This window comes from Macrotis lagotis, chromosome X, assembly GCF_037893015.1.
Source record: "Macrotis lagotis isolate mMagLag1 chromosome X, bilby.v1.9.chrom.fasta, whole genome shotgun sequence".
Lineage (NCBI taxonomy): Eukaryota > Metazoa > Chordata > Mammalia > Peramelemorphia > Peramelidae > Macrotis > Macrotis lagotis.
Window position 1 is genome coordinate 643,008,028 of NC_133666.1, and position 25,108 is coordinate 643,033,135.

The 25,108-nt window shown below is 39.1% G+C and overlaps 1 protein-coding gene and 1 pseudogene across 1 annotated transcript in view; one reads left to right on the top strand and one right to left on the bottom strand.

Annotated features, from left to right (window-relative positions):
• Positions 1-25,108, bottom strand: part of CPAMD8 (C3 and PZP like alpha-2-macroglobulin domain containing 8) — a 160,501-nt gene that overhangs the window by 122,352 nt on the left and 13,041 nt on the right. The window contains exons 4-10 of the mRNA XM_074202217.1: positions 20,547-20,712; positions 19,363-19,415; positions 17,066-17,083; positions 16,320-16,374; positions 11,839-11,952; positions 10,106-10,190; positions 7,539-7,647 (exon numbers count right to left, since the gene is read on the bottom strand). Of these exons, the coding sequence (XP_074058318.1) occupies positions 7,539-7,647; positions 10,106-10,190; positions 11,839-11,952; positions 16,320-16,374; positions 17,066-17,083; positions 19,363-19,415; positions 20,547-20,712 (600 nt within the window). The remainder of the gene's footprint in view (positions 1-7,538; positions 7,648-10,105; positions 10,191-11,838; positions 11,953-16,319; positions 16,375-17,065; positions 17,084-19,362; positions 19,416-20,546; positions 20,713-25,108) is intronic.
• On the top strand, positions 15,604-16,093 carry LOC141500891 (large ribosomal subunit protein eL32 pseudogene; annotated as a pseudogene).

Genomic DNA, 25,108 nt, shown 5'->3' on the forward strand with positions numbered 1-25,108 from the left:
AAGACACAATAGTTCTGTTGGGGTTTGACCTGGGAGAAAGTTACAGGGCTTCCAGCTTTAGCATCAATATTCTGAATCAACAGCTTAAGGGAATATTATACCTTCCCTTCTATTTGGGCTACCCCTGTGACTGTGAACTCTGAATTTCCCTTTTTTGTTCATAATCTCCTATCCTACTTTTCCTTCTGCCTTGCTTCTCTTCAGCTGATTCATTCTTCTGACTGGGAATTTTAGTCCTTCCATCCTTCTCTGTCCTCCCAAATCTTCAGCTGTTAACTTTGCACTTGATCTATACATCTTTGAGTCTCTTTTCTCTTTGTCCTAGTGCTATTGATGCCTTTGTTGCTGCCCAGTTATGTCTGATTCTTGGTGACCCTGTGGACCATGGGACAATAATATTCTCCATGGGGTTTTCTCGACAAAGACTCTGGAGTGGTTTGCCATTTGCTTCACCAGTAGATTAGGGCAAACAGAGGTTAAATGATTTACTCAGAATTATACGACTAATAGGTTTCTGAGGCTGGATTTGAACTCAGATCTTCCTGACTCCAAGCACAGCAGTCTATATCCCCTGAGCCACTGAGCTGTCTCCCAGGCAGAGGTTAGGTGACTTGCCCAGGATCACATAGTTGGTAAATATCTGAGGATGGATTTGAACTTAGATTTTCCTGACTCTAGGTCCAGTCACCTAGCTGTCTCTATGGATGTCTTACTGATTCTCAATGTTTGGCTACTTTGATCATCTATTTTTTCCCATTATTACACCAATGCTCTGAATGCCACTAGAAGTTTCAAAATTATATTTTTGCTGGGTCCACTACAAATTCATATTAGTTAATCTCAACAAAGATGTCACTGCTGCATTCTTCCCTGAATGAATCAGAAATATATCAGGTTCAAGAGTTTATTTTTTTTTTCTTTAGGAGTTCACTTATAGCTTGCTCACTTTCTCTGGGATTGAATTGTTTTAGATTTCTACTTCCTGTTTTGTTAATTTAGGTATTTTATATTTTTGAAGATACTTATCTATTTCTTTTAGGTTCTAGTTTTGGTGGCATGTAGCTTCTGAGAATAGTGATTTCTGTCTATTGGATTATCCTATCTATTGTGACTCATTTTGATTTTGGAAATCTAGGTTCTCTCTTTTATTTCACAACTTTTTAAGTTTTTTAAAGGCTTTTTTGCTTTATTTCTACTTTGATTTTCAAAATTTCCTTTGCAGTTGTTTTTCCAAACTAGGATTTTTTCATCTTTCCTTCTGCAAACACATTACTAAGTTTCTTCAGTTATTTTAGCTTAATTGATTTTAAGATAATTCAGTTCATACCAGCTCTCTTCCAGTTACCCACAACAGTCCCTCCACGTCCAATTTTTTACTCCTTTCCCTAGTCTAGGAGTTTGCTTAACTTATTAATTTCTTTTCTTCATTTTCTCTAGTTATTTCATTCTTCCCCTTTTTTCTCTTCTCGGTTAAGTAATAAAGAAAATCTCCTTCTCCTCCCCTTGTTTTATACATTAGATTTTTAAATTTTTTTTGCAAGGCAAATGAGGTTAAGTGGCTTTTCCAAGGCCACACAGCTAGGTAATTATTAAATGTCTGAAGCCAGATTTGAACTCAGGGACTCCTGGGCCAGTTCTCTATTCACTGCGCCACCTAGCCGCCCACTATACATTAGATTTTTAACTTCATTTTCTGTGCTTTTTTCTAAAAAAGATTTCTTTCCCTCTTCATTATTAATCTCCACTTTCTATTAAAGATTTTTATTCTTTGATCCATGGTTCTTATATATGTTTAGTCCTCCTTTAGAAATAAAATTTCTAATTTCTGTTTTGAGTTCTTTCTTCTAAACAATATCTATATTATTGCCTTGTAGATCTTCTACCTTAGTATTTTTTTCTATTGTGCCTCACTCCTAGAAATACCAATTCTTATAGTTGATAGAAAGGATGTTGTCCTACGGTAGAAACTTTCCTGACCTTGACTATACAATTCAGCTTTGACCTTTGCCCTCCCCATGGTCATTTTTCCCCATTTGCCTTGAAATCTCCTCCCTAGATTCATGCCCTCCTACTCTTTTGGGTGTCAGTTGTCCTCAGCAGCCGTGATGACCCTTATCCTGAGGCAGATAGACTGGTTTCTTTAAGCTCCAAATCCCTACAGATCATACCCATTTCTCTTTATAAAATATTCCCTTTCTCCTTCAGGAACATTCATTAGTGTTCCCCCTCTCACCATGGACATAAGATTTCCACATTTCTTTACTACTTTTGCCTAAATTCTGTAGGCTCTCTTCTTCCCAAAAGATTAATAGGAGTTCTTTTTAAAATTTTTGACTTTAATTTAATACATCACATATTTCCTTCTAACTTCTTCCCCCTGACCCTTTTTTGCATCCTCACATTCTGTAATTCAGTCCTCAAAAAACTTGTTCAGACTGAAAAAGTTGTAATATATGAATATGATGGGATACTACTGTGCAATAAGAAATAATAAGCAGGTAAATTTCAGAGAAACCTGAAAAGATGTATACTGATGCAAAGTGAAATGAGCAGAACCAAGAAAATACTGTACACAGTATCAGGAATATTGTATTGATGATCAAGTAAGAATGACTGAGGTCTTCTCAGCAACACAATGATCCAAGAAAACTACAAAGTACCCAAGATAGAAAATACTATCCACATTCAGATAAAGAATTAGATGGACTCTGAAAGCACATTGAAGCATACTTTTATTTTTCACTTTATTTTTTCATGTTTTTTTCTTTTGATGTTTCATCTTTCACAACTGTGACTAATACATAAATATATTTTACATAATTGCACATATTATCAAATTGTCTACCATTTTAGAAAAGGGGGAAGAGAAAAGGAGAAAAATCTGGAACTCAAAATTTTGTATTTAATACAATTGAGAAAAAAAATAAAATACTATTTAAAAAAACACAATGAGGGCAACTGGGTGGTGCAAGTAGACAGAGCATTGGCCTTGGAGTTAGGAGGATCTGACTTCAAATCTGGCCTCAGATACTTAATAGTTGCCTAGCTGTGTGACCTTGGGAAAGTCACTTAATCCCACTGCCTTAAATAAATAAAAAAAAATAAGCAAAAGCTCCCTACAATGATTCACCTGGAGGTGGTTTGTTAGGAAGTTTAATCCATGATGTTTTACACTTATTTCTCCACCATCACTTTTATTTAATTTCTGGGCAGTTAAGTAGCACAATGGATAGAAGACTGGGTCTAGAGTCAGGAAGTCCTGAGTTCAAATCTAGCCTCAGATACTAGCTGTGTGACTTTGGACAAATCATTTAACCTCTGTTTGCTTTGGTTTTCTCATAAATAAAATGGACATAAAAACATCTACTTCCTAGAGTTTTTATGAGAATCAAATGAGCTCATAACACTTAGCAGTCCCTGGTATATAGGGGCTAATATATATTAGCTATTATTATCATTATCCTTGACTTCTGGCATAAAATTAGAAGAAAAATCTTAATGGCTTCTGTATTTTGCTGTTGTTCAAAGTGACTATTTATTTGTCCTTATATTTCTGTTGTCTGGTGTGTTTAAGAAGCAAATAATTTTCTCAGATCTGGTTTTCTAGAAATTTTCTACTACCTCTCTATTAATTCATCTTTTTTTTTCATTAGTAGTTAGGATCAGGTTTGCAGGTTTGGTCATGTGGGGCTGCATATTGAAGTCCTTTTCCTCCTAGAAAAATATTATTTCATTTCCTTTTGCTGATTCTGTTCAGTTCCAAATAATCTTGGGTTATTCAAATTTCTTTTCCTTTATATTTGGGAGACGTCCATGATTTTTAGGCTGCCTTTCCTTGACATTTTGGAAGGTCTTCTCTTGATTGCTTAACAAGATGTTTTATGGGGTGGCTAGGTGGTGCAATGGATAGAGCATCGGCCCTGGAGTCAGGAGGACCTGAGTTCAAATCCGGCCTCAGACACTTAATAATTACCTAGTTGTGTGGCCTTGGGGCAAGCTGCTTAACCCCATTGCCTTGCAAAAAAACCAAAACAAGATGTTTTATTTAATGTTGAGGTTCTAGAATTTGATGAAATTTTTAGATGAGTTGAACTTGAGGATACTTGCATAGAGTCCAGTGGATTCTTCAAATTTTTAACTTTGCCCTCTATTTGTAATAGTTCTGTGCAGGGCAGCTAGGTGATATAATGAATAGAGCACTGGTTTTGGAGTCAAGAGGATGGGAGTTTGAATCCAGCCTCAGATGCTTGATACTCATCGACTGTGTAATCTTGGGCAAGTCATTTAACCGTGTTTGTCTCACATCCAGGACCATTCCCAGTCATCCTGATACATATTTGGCCTCTGGAACTAGATGACTCTGGAGGAGAAAGTGAGGATGGTGTCTTAGCACAGCACCTTCTCACTCAAATCCAATTCAAGTGCTTATCATGGCATCATCTCCCTGATGTCATGGCCTTCTTTGAGAATGAAGAACAAAACATTATAATATTTCTGTGCAATTTTCTTGTATGCTTTCCTAAAGTATAGTGTTCAAGGTTTTTGTATCATCATTTATTTCTGGAAAATCAACAGTTCTCATAAGAATATAGATTTAAAGCTAGAAAGGAATTTAGAAGATATGTAGTCTACCCACCCCCATCTAAAAGATGAAGAAATTTAGGTTCAGAAATGTTGACTTATCTAGGGGCATATAATTAAGAAAGTGTTTGAGGCAAGATTTGAACTCATGTCTTCTGGACTCTGAGTTGCAAACTCAATCATTAGGCTATCGAGGTGTTTCTCTGAGTTTTTTTTTTATCACGATCAATTGCTTTAGTTTGTGCAGGCATTGTGTTCTTCCAATTTTGTTTATCATATTTGGCCCTAATATTTCTTCTTATATCAATACAGGTTTTTTTTGCAAGGCTATGGGGTTAAGTGGCTTGCCCAAGGCCACACAGCTAAGTGTCTAAGACTGGATTTGAACTCAGATACTCCTGACTCCAGGGCCGGTGCTCTATCCACTGCACCACCTAGCTGCCCCTATTAATACAGTTTTACAAACTGTATTTACTATTACTGCTTACAAAGTATCCATCATTTTATTCAGGTCATCTACCTTTAATATTGCATTTAACTTCATATTTTAAAAAAATTTCCATTCTCCCTCAGCTTAAAATTTTTTATTCTTTATCACAAAGCATGACTCTTTGGCAGGAATTGAAGGAAAGGATGCAGTAGGAAATGTTGGTGATATTAGGAAAAAAATCAATTAATTATTTACAAAATAAAATTCTCCACCTTCTGCTCTAAACTATTAATTCTCTTTTCAGAGCTTTCATTTCTTCTTTTTTTCTTCCTTTTACTTCTTTCTAATTCTTTAAATAAGTATCTCAGCTGTTCTTGGATACTTTGAAGTTGTTCCAAACTAATTTCTAGGGATTCAGCAGTGGTAACTGTCACACTATTCTCTTATCCAACTGTTGTAATTATAATGCTATTCTCTTATTCTGGAACTGTCTCCTTGAATTCTTTTCTTCATTGTATTTATTCAATGGGGTATTTTACTTTGCTCATCTCATATTCTATCTCTTGTTTTTCTGTAAGATTTTCCTTGGGAAGTATCATCTTCATCATCATCATTATCATCATCATCATCTTTCTTCTTCTTCCTTCCTCTTCTTTTGCTTTTTTACTTTATTTGTGTCAAATCTTGTTGTTTTGAATCAATGAAGAGGAGTTGGACTTAGACATGACTATTCAAGCAAGTACTTTGTGGGACCATCTTCCAATTGAATTTCTAAACCTTCTCCTTAAGACCTAAAGGCCATCCCTATTCCTTATTCATTAGCAACTGAACTTGCTTCCTAATACACTGAGAAAGAAGAAGCTATCGTCTGGGCATCAGTCATCTCTTCTGCTCACACCTTCTGATTCCTCTATTGCTTCACCCACCAGAGCTCTCCTCCATTACTCAAGTCTTTAAGGAAGGGGCGTTTCTTTTCTTTACTTACTAATATAGGTATAATTAAACACCTATTATGGGAAAAACATTATTTGGGGTGCTGAGAATATATATACATATATATATATATATATATATATATATATATATATATGAAGGCAAAAATAAGTCTACCCTCCAAGAGCTTACCTACAACTATATATAATACACAGAAATGTAAAGGTGAGGATCAATTGAGTCAATCAATTAATTACTCCACCTCACATTAAGTCAGTGACAAAATGTTCTAATCTAATATCTTTGTCAGACAGAGCAAACAAAGGTGTGAACCAAATATGGATAAGGACTTGATGTCCATTGCTCAATCTTAGGCTTTAAATTAAGGGTTAAAAATCCAGGACTAGTTTAGAAGTCCTTGAAAGCCATTAGATGCAATAAAATTATGTTATGATACAAGAAATGTGTTTGGATAGTTGACAGTTTTAGAATTAGAGAAATGCAGCAAGTTGGGATTTTGAGAGTAATATCAGGACATGTATTACATGGCAAATGACCTGCCACCTGAGCTAATACTTGAAAGAAGTTTAGGATTAGTGGAAGGAGGGGCAGCTAGGTGGTACAATGGATAGAGCACCTCTCCTGGAATCGGGAGGGTCTGAGTTCAAATCTGACCTCAGACACTTGATACTTATTAGCAGTGTGACCTTGGGCAAGTAACTTAACCCCATTGCCCTCCCAAAAAATTTTGAAAAAAGAAAAAAGGATTAGTGGAAGGAGAGGAAGAGAGGAGTTCAGGCATGAAATAAAGGATGGAATGGTAAATTTAGGGAACAACTAGTTGTGCAGTTGGACAGAAGGGAGTAATATGAAGTAAGTCTGGAAAGTAACTGATGATGCAGTCAAAGAGATTAAGCAGTGCTCAACCAAATGGAAGTAAGACCAATAAAGGGCAATTTCAAGGAAAGTCAAGGTAAGAAAAAGTACAGAAGAGGAGGGTGACTTCTCTCAAGTAAGAGAAGCATTTACAAAGTTCACTGGATTTAGCTAAGACTCAAAAAGTGTGTGGGAAATTAGGCAATCAGGGTAACAAGCATAAATGACTTCCTATGAGTTTTTCTATATAAAAGGGAAAAGAAATCTTTTTAAAATGATATTTTGAGAGATAGAAAAATCAAGGAACCAGTGAGTGAGTTAAAAAGAGAATGATAGAAGGGGCAAACTAGAAGATGCAGGGATATAACTGGCTTAATTTAATTGTACAAATATTTAAGTACCTATGTTCATAAGCACCTTATATTTAAAAGGTAAAGATGCTAATAATCTTCCTCTGAGACTGAAGCAAAGGTGGAAAGAAGGCAAGGTAAGATTTGAAGTGGTCTATTAGGGTTTTGATGGATGTAACAAGAGAAAAGAGGTAGCTCAAGGAAGATGGTCTCAATTTTCCTTATCAGAAGAAATGCCTCTTTTCATATCCTTGATTCCTTCCCTGCCTATCTTTTTTTTTTGAGATCTTTCCCTAGTAATCATTCCCTCCTCTCATCTTTAGTTTCTTCCTTTTTGCTACTTCCCCACAACCTCAAAATTTCCTTACCTCCATAGTTCTGAGGACTGGCTGTCCCACTTCATGTCTATAGTAGCCCACACCATTTATAGTCATGTTGATCATTAATTTCCCAGTTACTGGCTTCCCAAATGTATACCTGGATGAGAAAGAATTGAAGTACTTACTTTGCAGAACCAAAAGATCCCCACACAGAAAATATACTGGAAACCCTTCAGTACTGAATGGATCAAAGCACAAAATCATGGACTCTCAGATGTTGTTGTTCAAGTTGTGTCCAACTCTCCATGACCCCATGTGGCATTGTCTTGGCAAAGAAACTGGTGTGAGCTGCCATTTACTTCAGCTCATTTTACATATGAGGAAACTGAGACAAATAGGGTCAAATGGCTTAAACACATTAACACACTGAGGTATACTTCTCTCTCAGAAATTAGTAAAGCAGGTTATAGGCTCACCCTTTCAGCCCTTTGAGGCTATGGCTTCTTGAGAAGTGAAAAGATTAATTTTGCAAGATGTAATTTGCATTCTTGATTTTTATTGTACCCTCAGTACTAGAAAATTTGAATTTTGTGGCATTTTAAATAATGTTGGATTTGTACTTTTGTTTTGTAGAAGGAAAATTGTATTAAATGAACCCTCAAAGGTTGAAAAAAATGTTTCTCACCCCAATTCCAACCCAGTTCATCAGTGTCCATCTTAAGATGTGGCCTCCAGAACAGGTATAGTGTGATCAGGGAAGAATAGAGTGGAGCTCCCACCTTGACAAATACTCTTGGACATTAGACTCTATTAGAAATTAATGGGCATTTATGTAAATTGATCTCTAGCATGGGGGATTAATTTCTAGTTCTTTTGGCTTTTGTGTCACACTAAGGAGAATATTTTACGGTTTGTAAAACATTTTACCTAATTATTTCCTTTAACTTTATCCTCACAACTTTACTGGGAGGTAAGTGCTAGTATCACAGCCATTTTACAGATGAGGGAACTGAGGTTGAGCAAGGCTGAGAGATTCAGTGACACAACTAGTAAACTAGTTTAAAGTCAGATTGGAATTTAGATTTTCCAAACCTCCAATAGGGGACCAGATTTTCCCAACCTTCAGTGTGGGACTCAATGAGACCTCCTCTGTAAAGTGCTGAGCACAGTATCTAATAGACTTGTTCCTTTCTGTATTCCTTCTTCCAGCATGACTGAGAGAAGATGGGCTGGTCTCATAGCAAGAGAGAGGAATTAAAAAGTGGGCAGGCAAGGCCTCCATGGATATCCTCAGGAGATCACCATCTCTGAGTGTTTAGTCAGTTTTCTCCAATTCATTCAGATACCAGCCTGCACTGACAGAACTTTCAAATCTAGAATCTACTCTGGTTTCTCCCTTACTTCACTTCTATTGCTTAGGAGATCACAGAATGGGGTTGCAGCCCACCTAAACCTACAGTGTATCTCTCTCCAATACCCTTTGGTCACCCACAACCTTTGCTTCTCAGAGGTACTAGTGTTTGAAGTTTTTAAGCAGGATAACATTCGAAGTCTTTTTTAAAAAATGCCAGAGCCTATTTTAGACTGCTTTCTGTTAGGGAGGAGGGAAGGGAGGGAGGGAGGGAAGGAGAAAAATGTAAAACTCAAAACCCTGCAAACCAATGATTGTTGAAAACTACTGTGGCATGTAGCTGGCAAAACAAACAAACAAACAAACAAACAAATAAATGAATGAATAAATGAATAAATGAATGAGTAAATATTTAAATTTTAAAAAATACAAGGCTCCTATAAAGGTGAAGTATAAAGAATCTTTCTGAATGAGTCCAGACACCGTAGTCTACAGCTGCCTAGGAAGTTGCTGTTGTTGTCCTTCTTGTTCACCTTTCATCAGGGCAAGTGCATCGTATCTGAGTTTTTGTATAGTCCTGTCCATAGTTAGAAGAAGGGATCTCTAAGAAGCAGAAATTCCCTCTAGGCCATCCCCTGGGGTTCACAGAGTCTCTGCTTACAGAACCCTCCAGTGATACGAACTCATTACTAGACAAGGCAGCCTTTGGGACTGACTCCCATCCAAAAGCTCAGAGGTTAAGCTCTCAGACTATGTGGGCAAGATCTGTCATCACTATTCAGACTTACCTTCGCCCCCTATACACACACACATACACACAGACACACAGACACACACACACACAGACACACAGACACACAGACACACACACACACACACACACACACACACACACACACACACACCCCATTTGCTCTATGCCCTTGTTCTCCACTAACAATTCCAATAATTATCAGGAAAGTCTTTTGAACAAGGTAACATCTTCCACACATTGTTCCTAGTTTTATGAGGATAAAATTTGGGGTCAAATGGAACCTGTCTACTCCATCTGACCTGAAATAGACCAATCTAGTTCATAATGAAGTAAGTGATATCCGTTTACTAACCTGAGATATATAGGATTTCAGTAACAATATAATTAGGCAAACAAACCTGAGAAATCTTCCTCCAAAGTCTGAACCACTTTCTAAAGTGTCAAAATATGTTAGGATATCTAAGAAGGATGAAAATGGCTCCCAAAAGGCAAACTGTGAAGACCTCTTACCTGGCATGAACGGTCCCTTTTTCACAGGCTGCAAGATCCCTAATATACTGAGGTGGCTCGATGAGGAGCTCAAACTTGGGCAGCACTAAATGGAAAAGAATAAGAGAGGCATGCATGCTTAATTTGTGTGAAGAAAAAATGAACCTTGAAAGAATATCTCAGGGACAGCTAGGTGGCAAAGTGGATAGAGCACCAGCCCTGGAGTCAGGAGGACCTGAGTTCAAATCTGACCTCAGACATTTAATAATTACCTAGCTGTGTGACCACGGGCAAGTCACTTAACCCATTGCCTTGCCAAAAAAAACCCCAAAACTAAATAAAAATAAGAAAGGATAGCTCCATGTCATAACAACAAAGAGTTTTATAATTATTACATAAATCATCTCATTGGACCCTCACAACAATCCCCACCTCCTCCAGAGTTAAAGAGTATAACTATTATCCCTGTTTTACATAAAGAAATCGATATTCAAATGATTAAGTGATTTTTTCAGAGCCCTGTGAATAATCAGTGACCAGTAAGGGATGGAGTTGGGACCTGAACTCAGGTCATCTGTTCTCAAATACAGTTTTCTTTCAAGTACACCTTGGACAAGCTGAGACATCAGAGGAAAGGACAAAAAAAATCTGGATCTACCAGCATCATCATTTTGATAAAAAAAAAAAAAAAGGAAATTTAAGGATTCTCTACTTACACCACAGGGCAACTAAGGTGGCATAGTAGAAAGAGAAGCCAGGCCTAGAGTCAAAAAGACTCATCTTCTTGAGTTCAAATCCTGTTCCAGACATTTATTAATTGTGTGACCCTGAGACAAACCCTTCACACTATTTATATCACTTTCCTCATCTGTAAAATAAGCTAGAGAAGAAAATGTTCCTTGCCAAGAAAACTCCAAATGGGGACAGAGAGTGTTGGATATGACTGAAATAACTAAACAACCACTTATATCACAGGATCTAGTGCTTGGTGGAAAGATCTTGCATTCCAACAAGTCCAACCTCCTAAGTGATACAGAAATCCTCTCTGCAGGTTTCTTGATTGGAGCAAAGTAATAATAGTCTACACTAGTATTGCATCTTGGCTTTACCTCATCTCATTTGGTCATTATAAATGTCCCAGTGAAACAAGATCATGATGCTTATTTTTTAAATGATGATGATAATGATTACGAAGTGTGTTCTCTGTTCTCAAAGAAGACCATGACATTGGGAGGTGATGCCCTGACAAGCATATGAATTGGATTTGAGGAAAGTGTGCTATGTTAAGTCACCTGTGTCACTTTCTCCTCTGGAGCCATTCAAGACCAGTAGATAGATGTGAATCAGGATGACTGGAAATGGCCCTAGATACAGGGCAATCATGGTTCAGTAACTTGCCCTAGGTCACATATCTAGTTAGTGTCAAGTATCTGAGGTTGTAATCAAACTCCTGTCCGCCTGACTCCAAGGCCAGTTTTCTATCCACTGTACCACCTAGCTATCATATTTAGTTATTCAGACATGCAACTCTTAAGCTAAATACAGGCAAGATCTGTCCTTCTCACCCAGACCCCCTCTTGAAAGTGTTCTATGTCATGACCATATGCCCTAACAGGTAGCTGGGGGATATAGGCTAACAGAGGCACTGAAATCAGTGTTACATTCAACAGTATCAAGACAGGTAGAAGGTCTTTCCACCATGCCACTTCCCTGAAATAAATCCAGAGTGGTTAGATAAGTGCTGTCAAACTCACCATATTTCTGAACTTCAAAGGATTTGTTGTATGTGTGTCCTTGCATTTCAGCAAAAATAAACCACTCTCCAAAGACAGGTTGATCAGATAAAGGAAAACTTATATTGATAATACCTGGATAAAAAGAAAGTCTTTTTTTAGACATCAATCAAATGTGTTCAATTTCTACTATATGTAAAACACTATGCTATAAACTATCAATAAGAAATAGCGAAGATACTGCGTGCCATATGCAGCTTACAGTTTAATTGGAGAGAATGGACTTAAAATAGTTACAGCCTGTTTATAAAGAGCAACAACTCAGCAAGTGAAATTCCCTGTCTCTGAAAGTCTTCAAGCAGAAACTGGATAGATGACCACTGGTCGAGAACGTTGGGGGAAATAGCGGAAAGGATTTATGCTTAAGACAGTGACTATACTAAATGACTCCCAGCATCCCTGACAACTCTGAGAGTGACAAGTGTATTAGCAAGTGATTCAAATATGAACTGAATAAATATAGTTTATTCAGTTTAAACTTTAAACTCTATTAAACTTTATAGTTTAATAGAGTATGACATAGGGTTAAGGGGATCCTGAAAGAGAAGTGATCAGTAACGAGAGGTTTTAAAATAGAAAGAGGTGAATCTTACCTGATTTTTCAGAAAAGAAGGATGTTAATGTGGAGGAGGGGCACTCTAGACCAATACCAAACATTATAGAATCCTAGAGGTAGAAGGAACTCAGCCATTATCTAGTACATTCTTAGATAACCAAATCCCTTTTCTCAACAAGTATTCACAAAGTTTTTCCTTGGAGACCTCCAGTGTTGGGGAATCCATTCTACTAACAGACAGCTTTTACTAAGAAATATATCTTAAGTCAATAAAGTATGCTCCTTGAAATTTCCAGCTATTGGTTCTACTTTTGCCCTCTGGGGTAAAGAAAAATAAGCCTAATCTCTTTGCTATGTGACAGTTTTACATGGGACAGCTCTTATCTCCCTTTAAAGTCTTTTCTTCTTTAGGTTAGACATGGGTTGCTCCTTCAAACGATCATACTACAATAACATGGTTTCCTCCAGTTCTCCAATCATTATAGCTGCTTTACTCTAGATATGCTCCAGCTTATTAGCTTCTTCCACAGAACTGGATATTTCATGGTGTCTAGTTTAGACTTCTGTCCATGGGGCCTGAGATGGAAATAAGGAAGCACTGTGTCTTGTTTGTCAGATGGAAAATAGGAGGGAAGATCTGTGAAAACAAGCACTGTGATGAGACTGATGTAAAGAGAAGGCCTATTTGAGCCATCTTAAGCAGCTTGGAAGCCTTGCCCTTCTTCCTAAGGAGTGTCATAAAATGTTCAAAATGAAGTTAGATTAACTTCTTTTTTTTTCTTTGTGATGCTTTTGAGTAAGAATATTTAAGATATAAGACATGTCATAAGGCAAATGAAGTCACAAAATTCACTCACGTCCCTGCATATGTAGATGTATACATATATGAAATATTTTATTTATACATTTATAAATATAGACATAGTAAATCCAATGGAATTTGGGAGGGTGCTAGCCATGGAAGGTCAGAAAGGGTCTACTGTAATACAGCAGATGGTAATCAGAATGTAAGAGGTAGAAGAAGAGAAGAGAAGAGAGTACTCTCCAGGCATGAAGAGATCACCTGTGTAAGAGCGTGCAGAGGAATCTTCCATGGGAAAGAGCAAATGGGTCACTTTGTCATGAATCCAAAGCATGTGACAGAATGATGTGAAAACAGTTTTGAAAATTACGTTGGAGTCAAATCCTAAAGGGCCTAAATGCCAACAGAAGAATTGATGTTTGATATGAGAGGCAAGAAGAAGATGCTCAAACCTCTTCAACAGGGAACTGACCAAGTCCAGCCTGTGCTTTAGGAATCTCCGTTTGACACCTGTGTAGACTGCTACTTATCTCAACCTGTCTCAACATCCCTCACCCTCCATCTCCCTTCTGACTGGAAGAGTGGGAGGCAGAGAACCTGATTTCTCCTTTATGTCTTCCTTTATAGAGGGTAGGAATTGGCCTCAGCTCTCTCCACTTTGCATTGGCTACTCCATTGACTTACAACTCCAGAGAAAAAGAAGCCCTCTCCCCCCCCTCAAGCTGGGGACCACCTTGGCATCCCTCAGACTGCTTTCCTGCTTCCTTTTGTGTGTTGTCTCCTCCCATTAGATTATAAGCTCCTTGAGGGGAAGGCCTGTCTTTCTTTTTATCAATTGTATCCTAATACAATAACACAGTAGGTGATTGATAAATGGTTATTGGATTGTATTCATGATATAAGATTCGAGCTGAGGGGATAGGAAAGGGCTGGCTATGTAGATTTGAGAGAGAGAGCTGTAGATGATGTTAACTGAACCTGATAAAGTCACCAAGAGACACTCAAGAAGGGCAAAAGAGGACCCATGACAAACCAAACAGAACTCATACTAATTCTATGTCTAAGTCCAAGAACCTACAAAGATTCCTTAGTGAAATCCTTATTAATGGTAAAGCATTCAATTTAGAAAAAAGTGAATAAAATAATGCATCCTCCCTCACACTGTCATGCAAATAGATATAGAGTCCATCAAGTGAGACAATCAATATATATCTCTTGGACAGGTACTGCAGATAGTCAATGAGCTGAGCCCAGAATTGATTAGGAGAAAATCAAGCTAGCTAGTATGAGGGAAATCATGAAACAATTTCCATAATGCTAAGCTTTTGCTACTAAAGCCCATATCCTTAACAAAAACAATCTCCAACTAGGTGCTAAATGTCTTTAGATCATAGAACATTGAGATCTCAGAAGAATTAAAATCATAAATCACTCAAAAGAGGCATGCTCAGTGTAACTAGACTGAAATGTGTTATCAATAGTGACCTACACAAAAAATGATATCGAATGACATTAATGAGGTTACAGATGATGGAGATGAGTGGGTCATAAGGTAAAAATGAGAGATGGTAGATGATAGAACACATACCATAAATTCAAAAGAAATCTGAAATACCCACTCTAGAGCTAGCTCCATTCTAAATGTTTATACAGACTATCTGTACCTGATCTATAGGGAGCCTTCCGAGTTTGTATTAGTCTGATCAGCTAGTTAGACAGACTGTATGTTGCCCTGATACCAGATATCATTTTGAACCTCTTTGAGTATAAAGGACAACAAGAAGCACAAATTCCACAATTGTATACCAAGATAATTAAAAAAAAATAAAAGGAATGTCTACAGCACATAGTGTATACACTCCACTGAATGGAAGAAATAGGGTGGAGCTGTAATCTTCCATAGTGAAATGAACATCCATACTGGAGAAAAAAAATTCTATAATCTCCCAAGTATCACAATACATTTCTCCAAATGTTGGCTGCTGTCACCCTAAAAAGCCAAAAGAAGTTCCCCAGCAGGGAGGAGCATTATGGAAAGGGTGAGATAAGGCCTTGGAAAGAGCAAAAGAGATCAAGGCTGGCAACTGTGATAGAAAAATGGGAGTTAAGACACAGAATTCTAGAGCTGGGAAAGCACTCAGTGATTGTCTAGTTCATTTCTTTCATTTGAAAGATCAAAAAACCCAGATTCAGAAAGAGAAGTGACTTGTTCAACACCACACAGAGATTTGGTATCTGATCCCATGAGAATGAATGAACTCCTCAAAAAAAGTAAGCAAAGAGGAAGAGTATCAGGGACTCTAGGACTGAATCAAAAGTGGCTGAAAGGACGAAAGAGAGCCAACAAAGGAAAGGCAAACATCAACAATAGTTCCAGCCCATCAGCCCTTCCTTCTCTCTCTCTCTCTTCCTCAGCACTTCCAGTGGAGGGGTCGTCATCTCTTCACCGGTGCCATGCCTGCCCTCAGACCCCTCATGAAGCCCAAAATCGTCAAGAAGTGGACCAAGAAGTCCATCCGACCCCAGTCTGACAGATATGTGAAGATCAAGAGAAACTGGCATAAACCAAGGGGCATTGATAACAGTGTGAAGCCGATTCAAGGGCCAGACCTTGATGCCCGACATTGGTTATGGAAGCGGTAAGAAGACAAAACATGTTACCGAGTGGTTTCAGGAAGGTTTTGGTGAACAATGTCAAGGAGCTTGAAGTACTCCTGATGTGTAACAAATCTTCCTGTGCTGAGATTGCTCACAATGCTTCCTCTAAGAATCTCAAAGTCATTGTGGAGAGAGCAGCTCAGCTAGCTATCCGGATCACCAATCCAAATGCTAGACTGAGGAGTGAAGAAAATGAGTAAAAAGCTTTGCACATTTTTATTTGTGTTAAACCCTCAAACTAACAATAGTTCTAATAAGGGTTCACATTTCTAAATGGTTTTATGGTTTACAAAAATCTTTGGCTCATTTGATCCTCCCAATAAGCTCTTTTCACTTTAGAAATGAATGGGATTTGGGTGTCCAAAAGGTCAGAAAAAAGCAACAAACTGAAGTAAGGAAAAAAATCAGAAGGGGCAAAGACATTACCACAACATAAGGGCTTCAGGTTGTTCCATTCGATCATCCGAGATCCCCGAGGGTCCTACAAATTTTAAGGAAGCACAGACATAGATAGTCATTATAACCCAGCATTCCAACCAACAGTGAAAGAACTCAGTCAGCAGAACCAAAATAGCTCCAATTCTTTGGTCTTTTTTTGCTCACAATTTTCTAGTAACCATCAAGGTAAAAATCTCAGAAGTTTTAAAAGGGGTGCTAAGATCTTACAAGCTCTTCTAGAAATAAGCTAAGTAGACTTTCTAGAATTTGCACAAAGAATCATAAAATGTCAGCATTGGCAGGGACCCCAGAACAGAGAGGGGTAGGGACAAGGACCCCAGAGATTATTTAATCCAATCATCTGTCATAAAGGGGAATGGGGGGGGCTCAGAGTGAGAGAGGAATTTGCCTACATTTAGCCAGGCTGTGAATGACCAAGATAGAACCAGAAGCCAGATCTCCCAAGTCCAACCCTAGGATCTTTCTAGAGGCTCTACTGCTTCCCCCCTCCCAAAGAGAGCAAGCCTAAGGAAGGCAATAGGGAAGTTCCCTCAAATGGTGACTGATACTCACTGTCAAAGCCCCTCCCTAGAACAGGAGATTTTCAGAAACTACCGGGAAGGGAAGCAGGAACATAAGCAGAGTACAAGAACAGGCAAGGAAGGAGAGAACAAATAGAGCCTTGTACATAGGGAAGCCAAAACAGCACCTAGTGTTTCCAGGAAGATACTCACCACTATGTAGGCTTCCAGCTAAAACAAAAACAAAGAAGGAAAGTTAAGTCCCAGGCAAGGTACTAACTCTTCATATTAATTAATATTGCCAGAAAACATGTGTTCTTTTTCTGACCTCAAATAACACTTTGTACTTCTCTAAGATACTTAGAGTGTTTTTACTAACTTATATCATAATTATTTATCTCAATTCCTAAGCCCACATTTGCTTATGTCTTTCTCTAGGTCTACAGTGCCCTCCTTTCTCCTAAAAATTCTACTCATCCTTAAAGATCCATCCATAGGTGCCCTTCTGTAGTCTTTCTAATCTCCCTGCTTGGAATAATCTCTTCATTCTTTGATCCAAAACTACTATGTGCCTCCCTTATGATCCGACCTCATTTAAAAATGGCTATAAATATAGATATAAACAATACCTATATAAGATATAAACAATAAACATGTATAGGTGTGTGCACATGTACATGCACATCTGTCCTATCCATGTGTTTATGTATGTTCATATTTATGAGTATGTACAAATACAAACACATATCTGTCCTATCAGGTGTGTAAAATTTTAAGTAGCTTGATAGGAAGAACATGGTCTTATATGTTGATGCATTTCCACTAGCACCTAGTAGGATCTCCACATAGTAGGAGCTTCCAAAACATTTGTTGAATTGAATTGAAATGAATTGATTTAGGCATGACAGACAAGGACATACTGAATTCTCCAGTCACATGTCTTCCAAATCCTTTCTGATGTCACCAGTCCATATTGGACACTTCCTTTCTCTAACTTATTTACTAACAATTAGGGCCTAACAATGAGTTCAGTCTGATTCTCTAATTGCCCACAGTGTGTACATAGAGTACATAATCCAGTGCTGTTGTCTATAAGTCTCTTCTTCCTCAGTAATTATAATAATCAAAACAACTCCCATTTCTACAAACCTTTTTGGTTTAGGATGCACTTTTCTCACAAGTGCCTCCTGCTTTACAGATAAGGAAGCTGGAGCTGAAGGGAAATAAAGTAGTATGCTCAGCCATACTCTCACAGCGAAGAGGCTGAGAATGGAACTTGAATGTCTGGTGAAGCCCCACCTCTTCCACCTGTTCCTGAGGGTGCCACCATCTCCCAGTCCCTCAGGTTCTCAACCCCAGAATCATCTGCTCTTCTTCCATCTCCTTCCCCTCCCAACCCCTCAACCACATCCAATCAGATCCCAGCACATCGTTGCTCGGTTTCTCTTGTTCTTCCTTTATATTATAGGCCAATATTGAAGCTCAGCCTCCTCAACCGGACCATTAAAATAGCCTCCTGGCCTCCCTACCTTATTGTAGCCTCTCCTCTTGATTCTTTCCAGCACATCCTCCACACACACAGCCATCAAAATAATCCATCTGGAGCACAAGAGGTCATTCCTTTCCTTTAAAACTTTCAGTGGCTCCCTCCTCCTGCCTTTGGATTAAATTACAAACTCTTCATGGTGGCTAAGGCCCTTGACAATCTGGCTCTGGCTCAACACTTCCCTTTCCTTCACACACTTCGTGCTCTAGCACTCAATGGTGTCTCCTTAACTTCTGTGAATTACCACAAGCTGCTGCTTATACCCAGGACATATTCTGATCTAACCTTCATTTTCTTTCCATGCCATGCTGCCTTATCTCCCCCTATCAGAATTGTGGTTCCCCAAGCTTGTCCCCTTTCCCTCTTCACTGCATTTTCTCATCAGACCAACACACATGTCCAGCCTGATTCTCTACTTTCCAACAACCTCATTAGGGGGCAACTCCTTCAAGGGCATGGGGAGGTTAGTTTTCTTAGCACTTAGGTCACTACTAGCACATGGCAGGTACTTGACCAGGGCTTTCTCCCTCTCTCCATTCTAACCTCTAACACTCCACCAGACCAGAGTGCCAGGCCTGGAGTCTCCTGACTCCCCTTTCTTAGTACAAATCCAGCCTCAGACATTTACTAGCTGTATGACCATGGGCAAGTCACTTAACCCTCTTTGCCTCCGTTTCCTTATCTGTAAAATAAACTGGAGAAGGAATGGCAAACCACTCTCATATCCTTGTCAGGAAAACCCCCCAAGGGGGTCACAGAGTTGGACACAATTGAAACATGACTGAAACTATGAGTTAAGCACTGTGCTAAAGCAACAGTCTCTGTCCTCAAGGAGCTTATGTTCTTTAGGTAATGACCACAAAGGAGCCTCATATAACCTGTGACTTATCCAACTGAACATATCAAAGTTTCTGGTATTGGATATACTCTCTTCAAGGAAACAAGTAAAAAACACAGTCTTTACCTTCTCACTGACAGGCCTCAGTTCTGGAGAAACCATGAATAAGTTTATGAGTACTAAAACAAAGAAGAGAAGTACTGGTTAGGTGACATGTAACATGATGAATGTGGCAGCGAATATAAACATTTGTCCTTGTGGAACATGGTCTAATCAGAGAATCACAACTTAGGGATCTCAGTCATTCAGTCATTCAGTAAATAAATATTTGTTAAGTGCCTACCAGGTTCTGTAAGTTCTGGCATACATAGAAAGGCTTTAAAAACCAGTCCTTGTCCTCAGGGTGCTCCCAGAATAATGGGGAAGACAACATGTAAATATCTCTATACCAAGAGGATTTATTCCAGATTAAAGGATGGTCATTTCAGAAGAAAGGCACTAAGATGAAGGCTGGGCTTCTTCTAGAAAGGAGGACTTTAACTAAGATATGAAGGAACCAGGAATCTAGAAGAAGGAAATGAGGTGGGATCGAGTACCAAGCATGGGGGACCAGCCAGTGAAAAATCTTGGAGTCTAGAAATGGAAAATTCTGTTTGAAAAACAGAGGATTTCAGAAGGTTTCTAAATCAATTTGTGTCTGAGCTGGAATGTCCTCATCAACATTTCCAACAAGTATTCACCCAAACTCTGCTTGAATACCTCCCAGGACAGGAATTCAGCCTTCATTCCTTGATGCTATGCAGACATGAAAATCCAAGTACCTGGATTGCCTTCAAGTCCTTAATGCAAGCACACAGTTTCTTGCTATAACACCTTGGGAAGATTCCCTGGGTACCAGACCTTGATTTTACTGGTTGACCTGGAACTAGCACATTAACTTCCTGTTTTCTAGCTGGCATCCAAGTTCCAAGTTGATTTCTGACACCTGCCTCAGAACACTGTCTACACTCTGGCTTCTCCTCTTGGCACTTCCTTGGGATTGATCAATGTCACTTAGACTAAAATTTTGTACCTTTGGCATACCTCAGAGGCTCTGATACTCAGCACTTCCAAAGTTCCATTATGGGAAAGTTCTGATTTTTTAGTTAGTTCTCCCTGAGATTGACCTGAAATTTGGTACCTTATTACTTTCACCCAAGAGTCTGTTTGTTCCCTGGCGGGGGGGTGGTGGGGGGGTGGGGGGTGGTGGTAAGAGGTTGAGACTAATCCCTCTTCCACATGACAACAATGACTGGCTAGGGTTACTCTACCTCTTTGCTTTGGTTTGTACAAAGGCTTGTCTGTCTGGATAAACACAGATGATCCTTTGCTGTCAATTGTCACCGTGGTGTAGTTGTGAAAGATGTAGCCATCTTCTGACAGGTGGCGATTACCCCAAACTTTCAAGTGCGCTTGGCCACGAAGACCTGAAGGCACCTGGGGAAAGAGAACATAATGGAGAGAAGAGGTGCTGATCTCCTAGCTTTTTAAAACTCTTAATAGAAGCTTTTGGTTAAAAGGATTTTACACTAATGCCATGGAGAAAAGGCCTAGTATTATGCGGGATGATAAAGGGGCCAGAAACTGATATGGTTCTTAGAGATGTAGAAGCTTAAAGTTGAAAAGAGTTTAGGAATGCATACAGAATATAAACTGGGACAGGCACAATTTAGTCAAATCCTAGATCCAGGGCAAGCTGGGTGACTCGGTGGATAGAACACCGAGCCTAGAGCCAGTAAGACTAATCCTCCTGAGTTCAAATCTGGTGTCATATACCAGCTGTGTGACACTGAGCAAGTCAGTTTCCTCATCTGTCAAATGACCTGGAGAAGGAAATGGCAAACCATTCCAATGGATCTTTGCTAAAAAAAAAAGACAAAATGAAATCATAAAGCGTCAGACATGACTGAAAAGACAATTTAACTGCACTGAGTCAAATCCCCTCATTTTATAGATGAGGAAGATGACTTCCTCAGGGTGACACAGACTCTTCTCATTAAACCTGTCCCATTAACACCCCCATCTCCTGACTCTCAGCCCTGTATTGTTGCCCATGCAATGTGCTGCCTTAGGATGGTGTTGCAGGCACTACTTCTAGTCTCCGAAGGAAGCAGTGAGCAGGAGCATCACTTACTCTAACTTCATGGAACAAATCCAAACAGTCTCTGTCTAACTTGTATTTAATTCTGAGAATGCACAGCACTGGGAAGAGCTGGGACACAACAGCCTGGTTCTGGTCCCCATGTGAAGCTAAATTCTGAGCACAGGGTCCAGTTCATACTCAGTGTTCAGGCAATGTTGATTGAGTTTGTGGTTCAATTTTCAGAAAGAAGACAGCATTTGAAGCTGAACAGTAGCTTTCCCCACCCTGCCAATCTAAGGTTCTGCTCTTGCCCTGACAGGATGGCTCCCTGCTGTCTCCCACCTGCCTGGAACATTTCCTTATAGAGCTAAGCTCTTTTCTGTTATTTTAAAATGAAAGTGTTTTCAGTAATCATCTCTGATTATTTGCAATTACAGGGATGGCCCCAGTGCTCAGACTTTCTACATACAGGAAGCCCAAGCCCCAGAACTAATTTCTTAGGATTCCTTCTGCAGGTATGTACAACTATCCAGGAAAGAGAATTCCCAAACACCTAGAAAGCTACTTTTTTTGAGGAATTTATTCTCCATTACAGTACAATGCAAAACCTGGCTACTTCTGCAACAAGCACTTTAAAACAGATTTGTTGTTGTTTGGTCATTTCAGTCATGTTTGACTCTTTATAATCTCATTTGGGATTTTCTTGGCAAAGATACTGGAGTAGTTTGCCATTTCCTCCTCTAGTTCATCAGACAGAGTGAGGAAACTGAGGAAACAAGGTTAAGTGACTTGCCAAGGGTCACACATATTTGAACTCAGCTGTGTCTAACTCCAGGACCAATGTTCTATCCATTACACCATCTGACTGACCCTTTTAAAATAGAATTATCAGGGATTTATCTGTGGATGAAGGAAGTAGAACAATCCATTGCATTAAGGGATCTATTCTCCAGAGCATCATAGAGTCAGAGATTGTTCAGCTTCCCTCATATTACAGAGGAGAAGCCAAAGAACTTTCTTGAGATCATATGGCTAATTAGAGGAGTAAAACTGAGACTTGAAATTGCCCTCCCAGTGTTTTGTCTGGTGTTTCTTCTCTCACACCACATAGCAATGTTGCTTTAAAAATCAAAATCTATTGTTCAATCATAGCTTCTTAGGACTGGCTATGACCTTGGATACCTAGACCCCAGCTGAAGAAGAGAGCATGAACAGGATGTTGGCTCCAGAGAAGCATGAAATCTCAGCCCTAGACTTTGTATAAGACAAAATGGTAGTGATAGCCCAGACCTTACACCATGCCACCAGCTAGCTGCTCCACTTGCTGCTTGGGAAAAGTGTCCTGACTTGTCTTACTACTCTTACTTAACCCCTGGTGAACATTGACCTGACCTTGACATGGGTTACCTTTTTTAGAACACAACTTGAACCATAGAAGTGGCCAGGACCTATACTTGAGGTTATGGGATCACAAGATTTGGAGCTGAAGGAACTTTAGAGAATACCTGGCTCACCCCCTTCATCTTAGGCCCAGAAAAGTAAAAGGAATTTCTCACAAACCCACACATAGCAAAAAGCTGAGATCAAAACTTGGAACCACTGATTCCAAATTCAGCGGTCTCTCTCCTACCACATCTTGTCCAATCCTTACTGAAGGAGAACCACTTCTACATTTTCTCAACTATTCTTTCATTTATATATACAGCAGATATGGGACAAGAGGAAGGGAACGTTAGACAATACTAAAAATCTTCAGAGTTGGAAAGACCTTAGAGATCACTTAGTGCCAAGTTTCTATCTCTGATGATCTTTATAAGTTTTGACAAGTGCTCATCTAGCCTCTACCTAACTATTTCTTTATGGCCTCACTGGTATCAGCCTGACCTAACCACAGATCCCTTTTTCAGTCCAGTTAAGATCTGTATAATCTACTCTGTAGCTCTTGGAGGGCTGTCACACCAGCATATGTATGGGAATCCAGAAGGCAGAGTCCAAGGTTGGGAGAAACTTAGGAGTTTTGTGTCACTGCTGTAGAGCTGGAAGGCACTAATCTCAGATTTTCTCATTTTCTAGATTAGAAAAATTGTTCATGGTCACCCAAAAGGGAATGTCAGAGATGAAATTTGAATCCAGAGCTTTGGACTTCAGGGTAGTTGTCTTTCCATTGTACCAATCTGTCTCCTATGAGTGTAGCTGAGACAATACCCAGTTGAGTCTACCATAGGGTGAAGTGGGAGGCAGGATGAATCCAGAAATAATCTTCCCTGACCTAAGAACATATTTAACCAAAAAAATAGGATAGGCATAGTGAATTGATCCATAATTTCATTTGCAGAGGGAATTTCAAAGCAAAGAAATTACCTTTGCCAATGGTCATCATCACTTTCTCTGTAGCTCATGGACTCAGCAAGTTGCCAGGGGTAGGGGTTGTGGGGCGGACCCTCAGAAGATGAATGATTGAGTCTTCCAGGGGCCAAAATTGAGATCTGAACTCGAGTTCCTATCTCTTAGCCATTTCAAGTTGAGAAATTTGACATCAGTATGATGGCTGACCTTGAGGCCATGTTTCCAGGGATGTACACATTGATAATAAGATTGATACATGCATTACCAGAGCTAGCTCAGTGCCTCTACTATGGCATGCTTCCTCTCAATATTTTCCTCAATTTACAAACTACTTTCCTCTAACCTGGATCCAGTAACCCAAAAGTGAACAGACTCTTGTGAGTTTTTTCAACATCTATTTTATGTCTTCTGTCATATTCTGCCTTGAATCATAGTTATCCGTCTTAACTCTCCTAAATAACTATAGACTCCATGAAGGTAAGAATCAACCAAGTATCTTATCCATCTTTCTATCCTCAACAATACCAGCAAAGAGCTCTTCATATACCAGGCATCAATATTAATAAATAATTATTGAGTGATAAATCTATTGTCATAAAGATATAACAATTAGAAGCAGAAGGAACCTAGTGTAGTGCTCTCATTTAACAGATGCGGGAATTAAGGTGGCCGCTTCTTGTACTTCGTTATGGAAGACCACCAAAATGACATCACTATGGTAGATGTGTTCAACTCTGGCTGATCAGACCAATTTGAGCTTGGAATGCTCTACCACAGGTCGGACACAAATAATTCACGTGGATACCTGGGGTGATTACTCTAAATTTACACATCTCATGTTTCCTTTGAGTTGCTTCCATTCTGCTTTGCTCACAGAGCAAGTACCCTCTCTAATGAGGGCATGCCATGCTGGGCAATCTTGTACCAGGGTCTCTCATGCTGCACAATCAATTCTAAAGTTCTTAAGAGGGACCTTGTATCCTTGTATCACTTCTCCTGACTATGTCTGTGAGCACCCTGTGTGAGTTCTCCATAAAATATCTTTTTTTAGCAAACATGTGTTTAGCAGTCTGATAACATGTCCAGTCTATTGTAGTTGTGCTCTCTGTAGTAACATTTGAATGCTTCACAGTTTAACTTGAGAAATGTCTGGTATCTTCTCCTGCCACGTGATCTTCAAAATCTTTCTAAGAATTTAAATGGAAGCAATTCAGTTTCTTAGCATGGTGCTGGTAGATTGTCCAGGTTTCACAGGCATACAGCAATGAAGTCAGCACAATGCTCTGTAGACCTTCAGTTTGGTGGTCAGTCTAATACCTCTTCTCTCTCATACTTTCCTTTGGAACCTCCTGAATACTGAGCTAGCTCTGGTAATGCATGTATCAATCTTATTATCAATGTGTA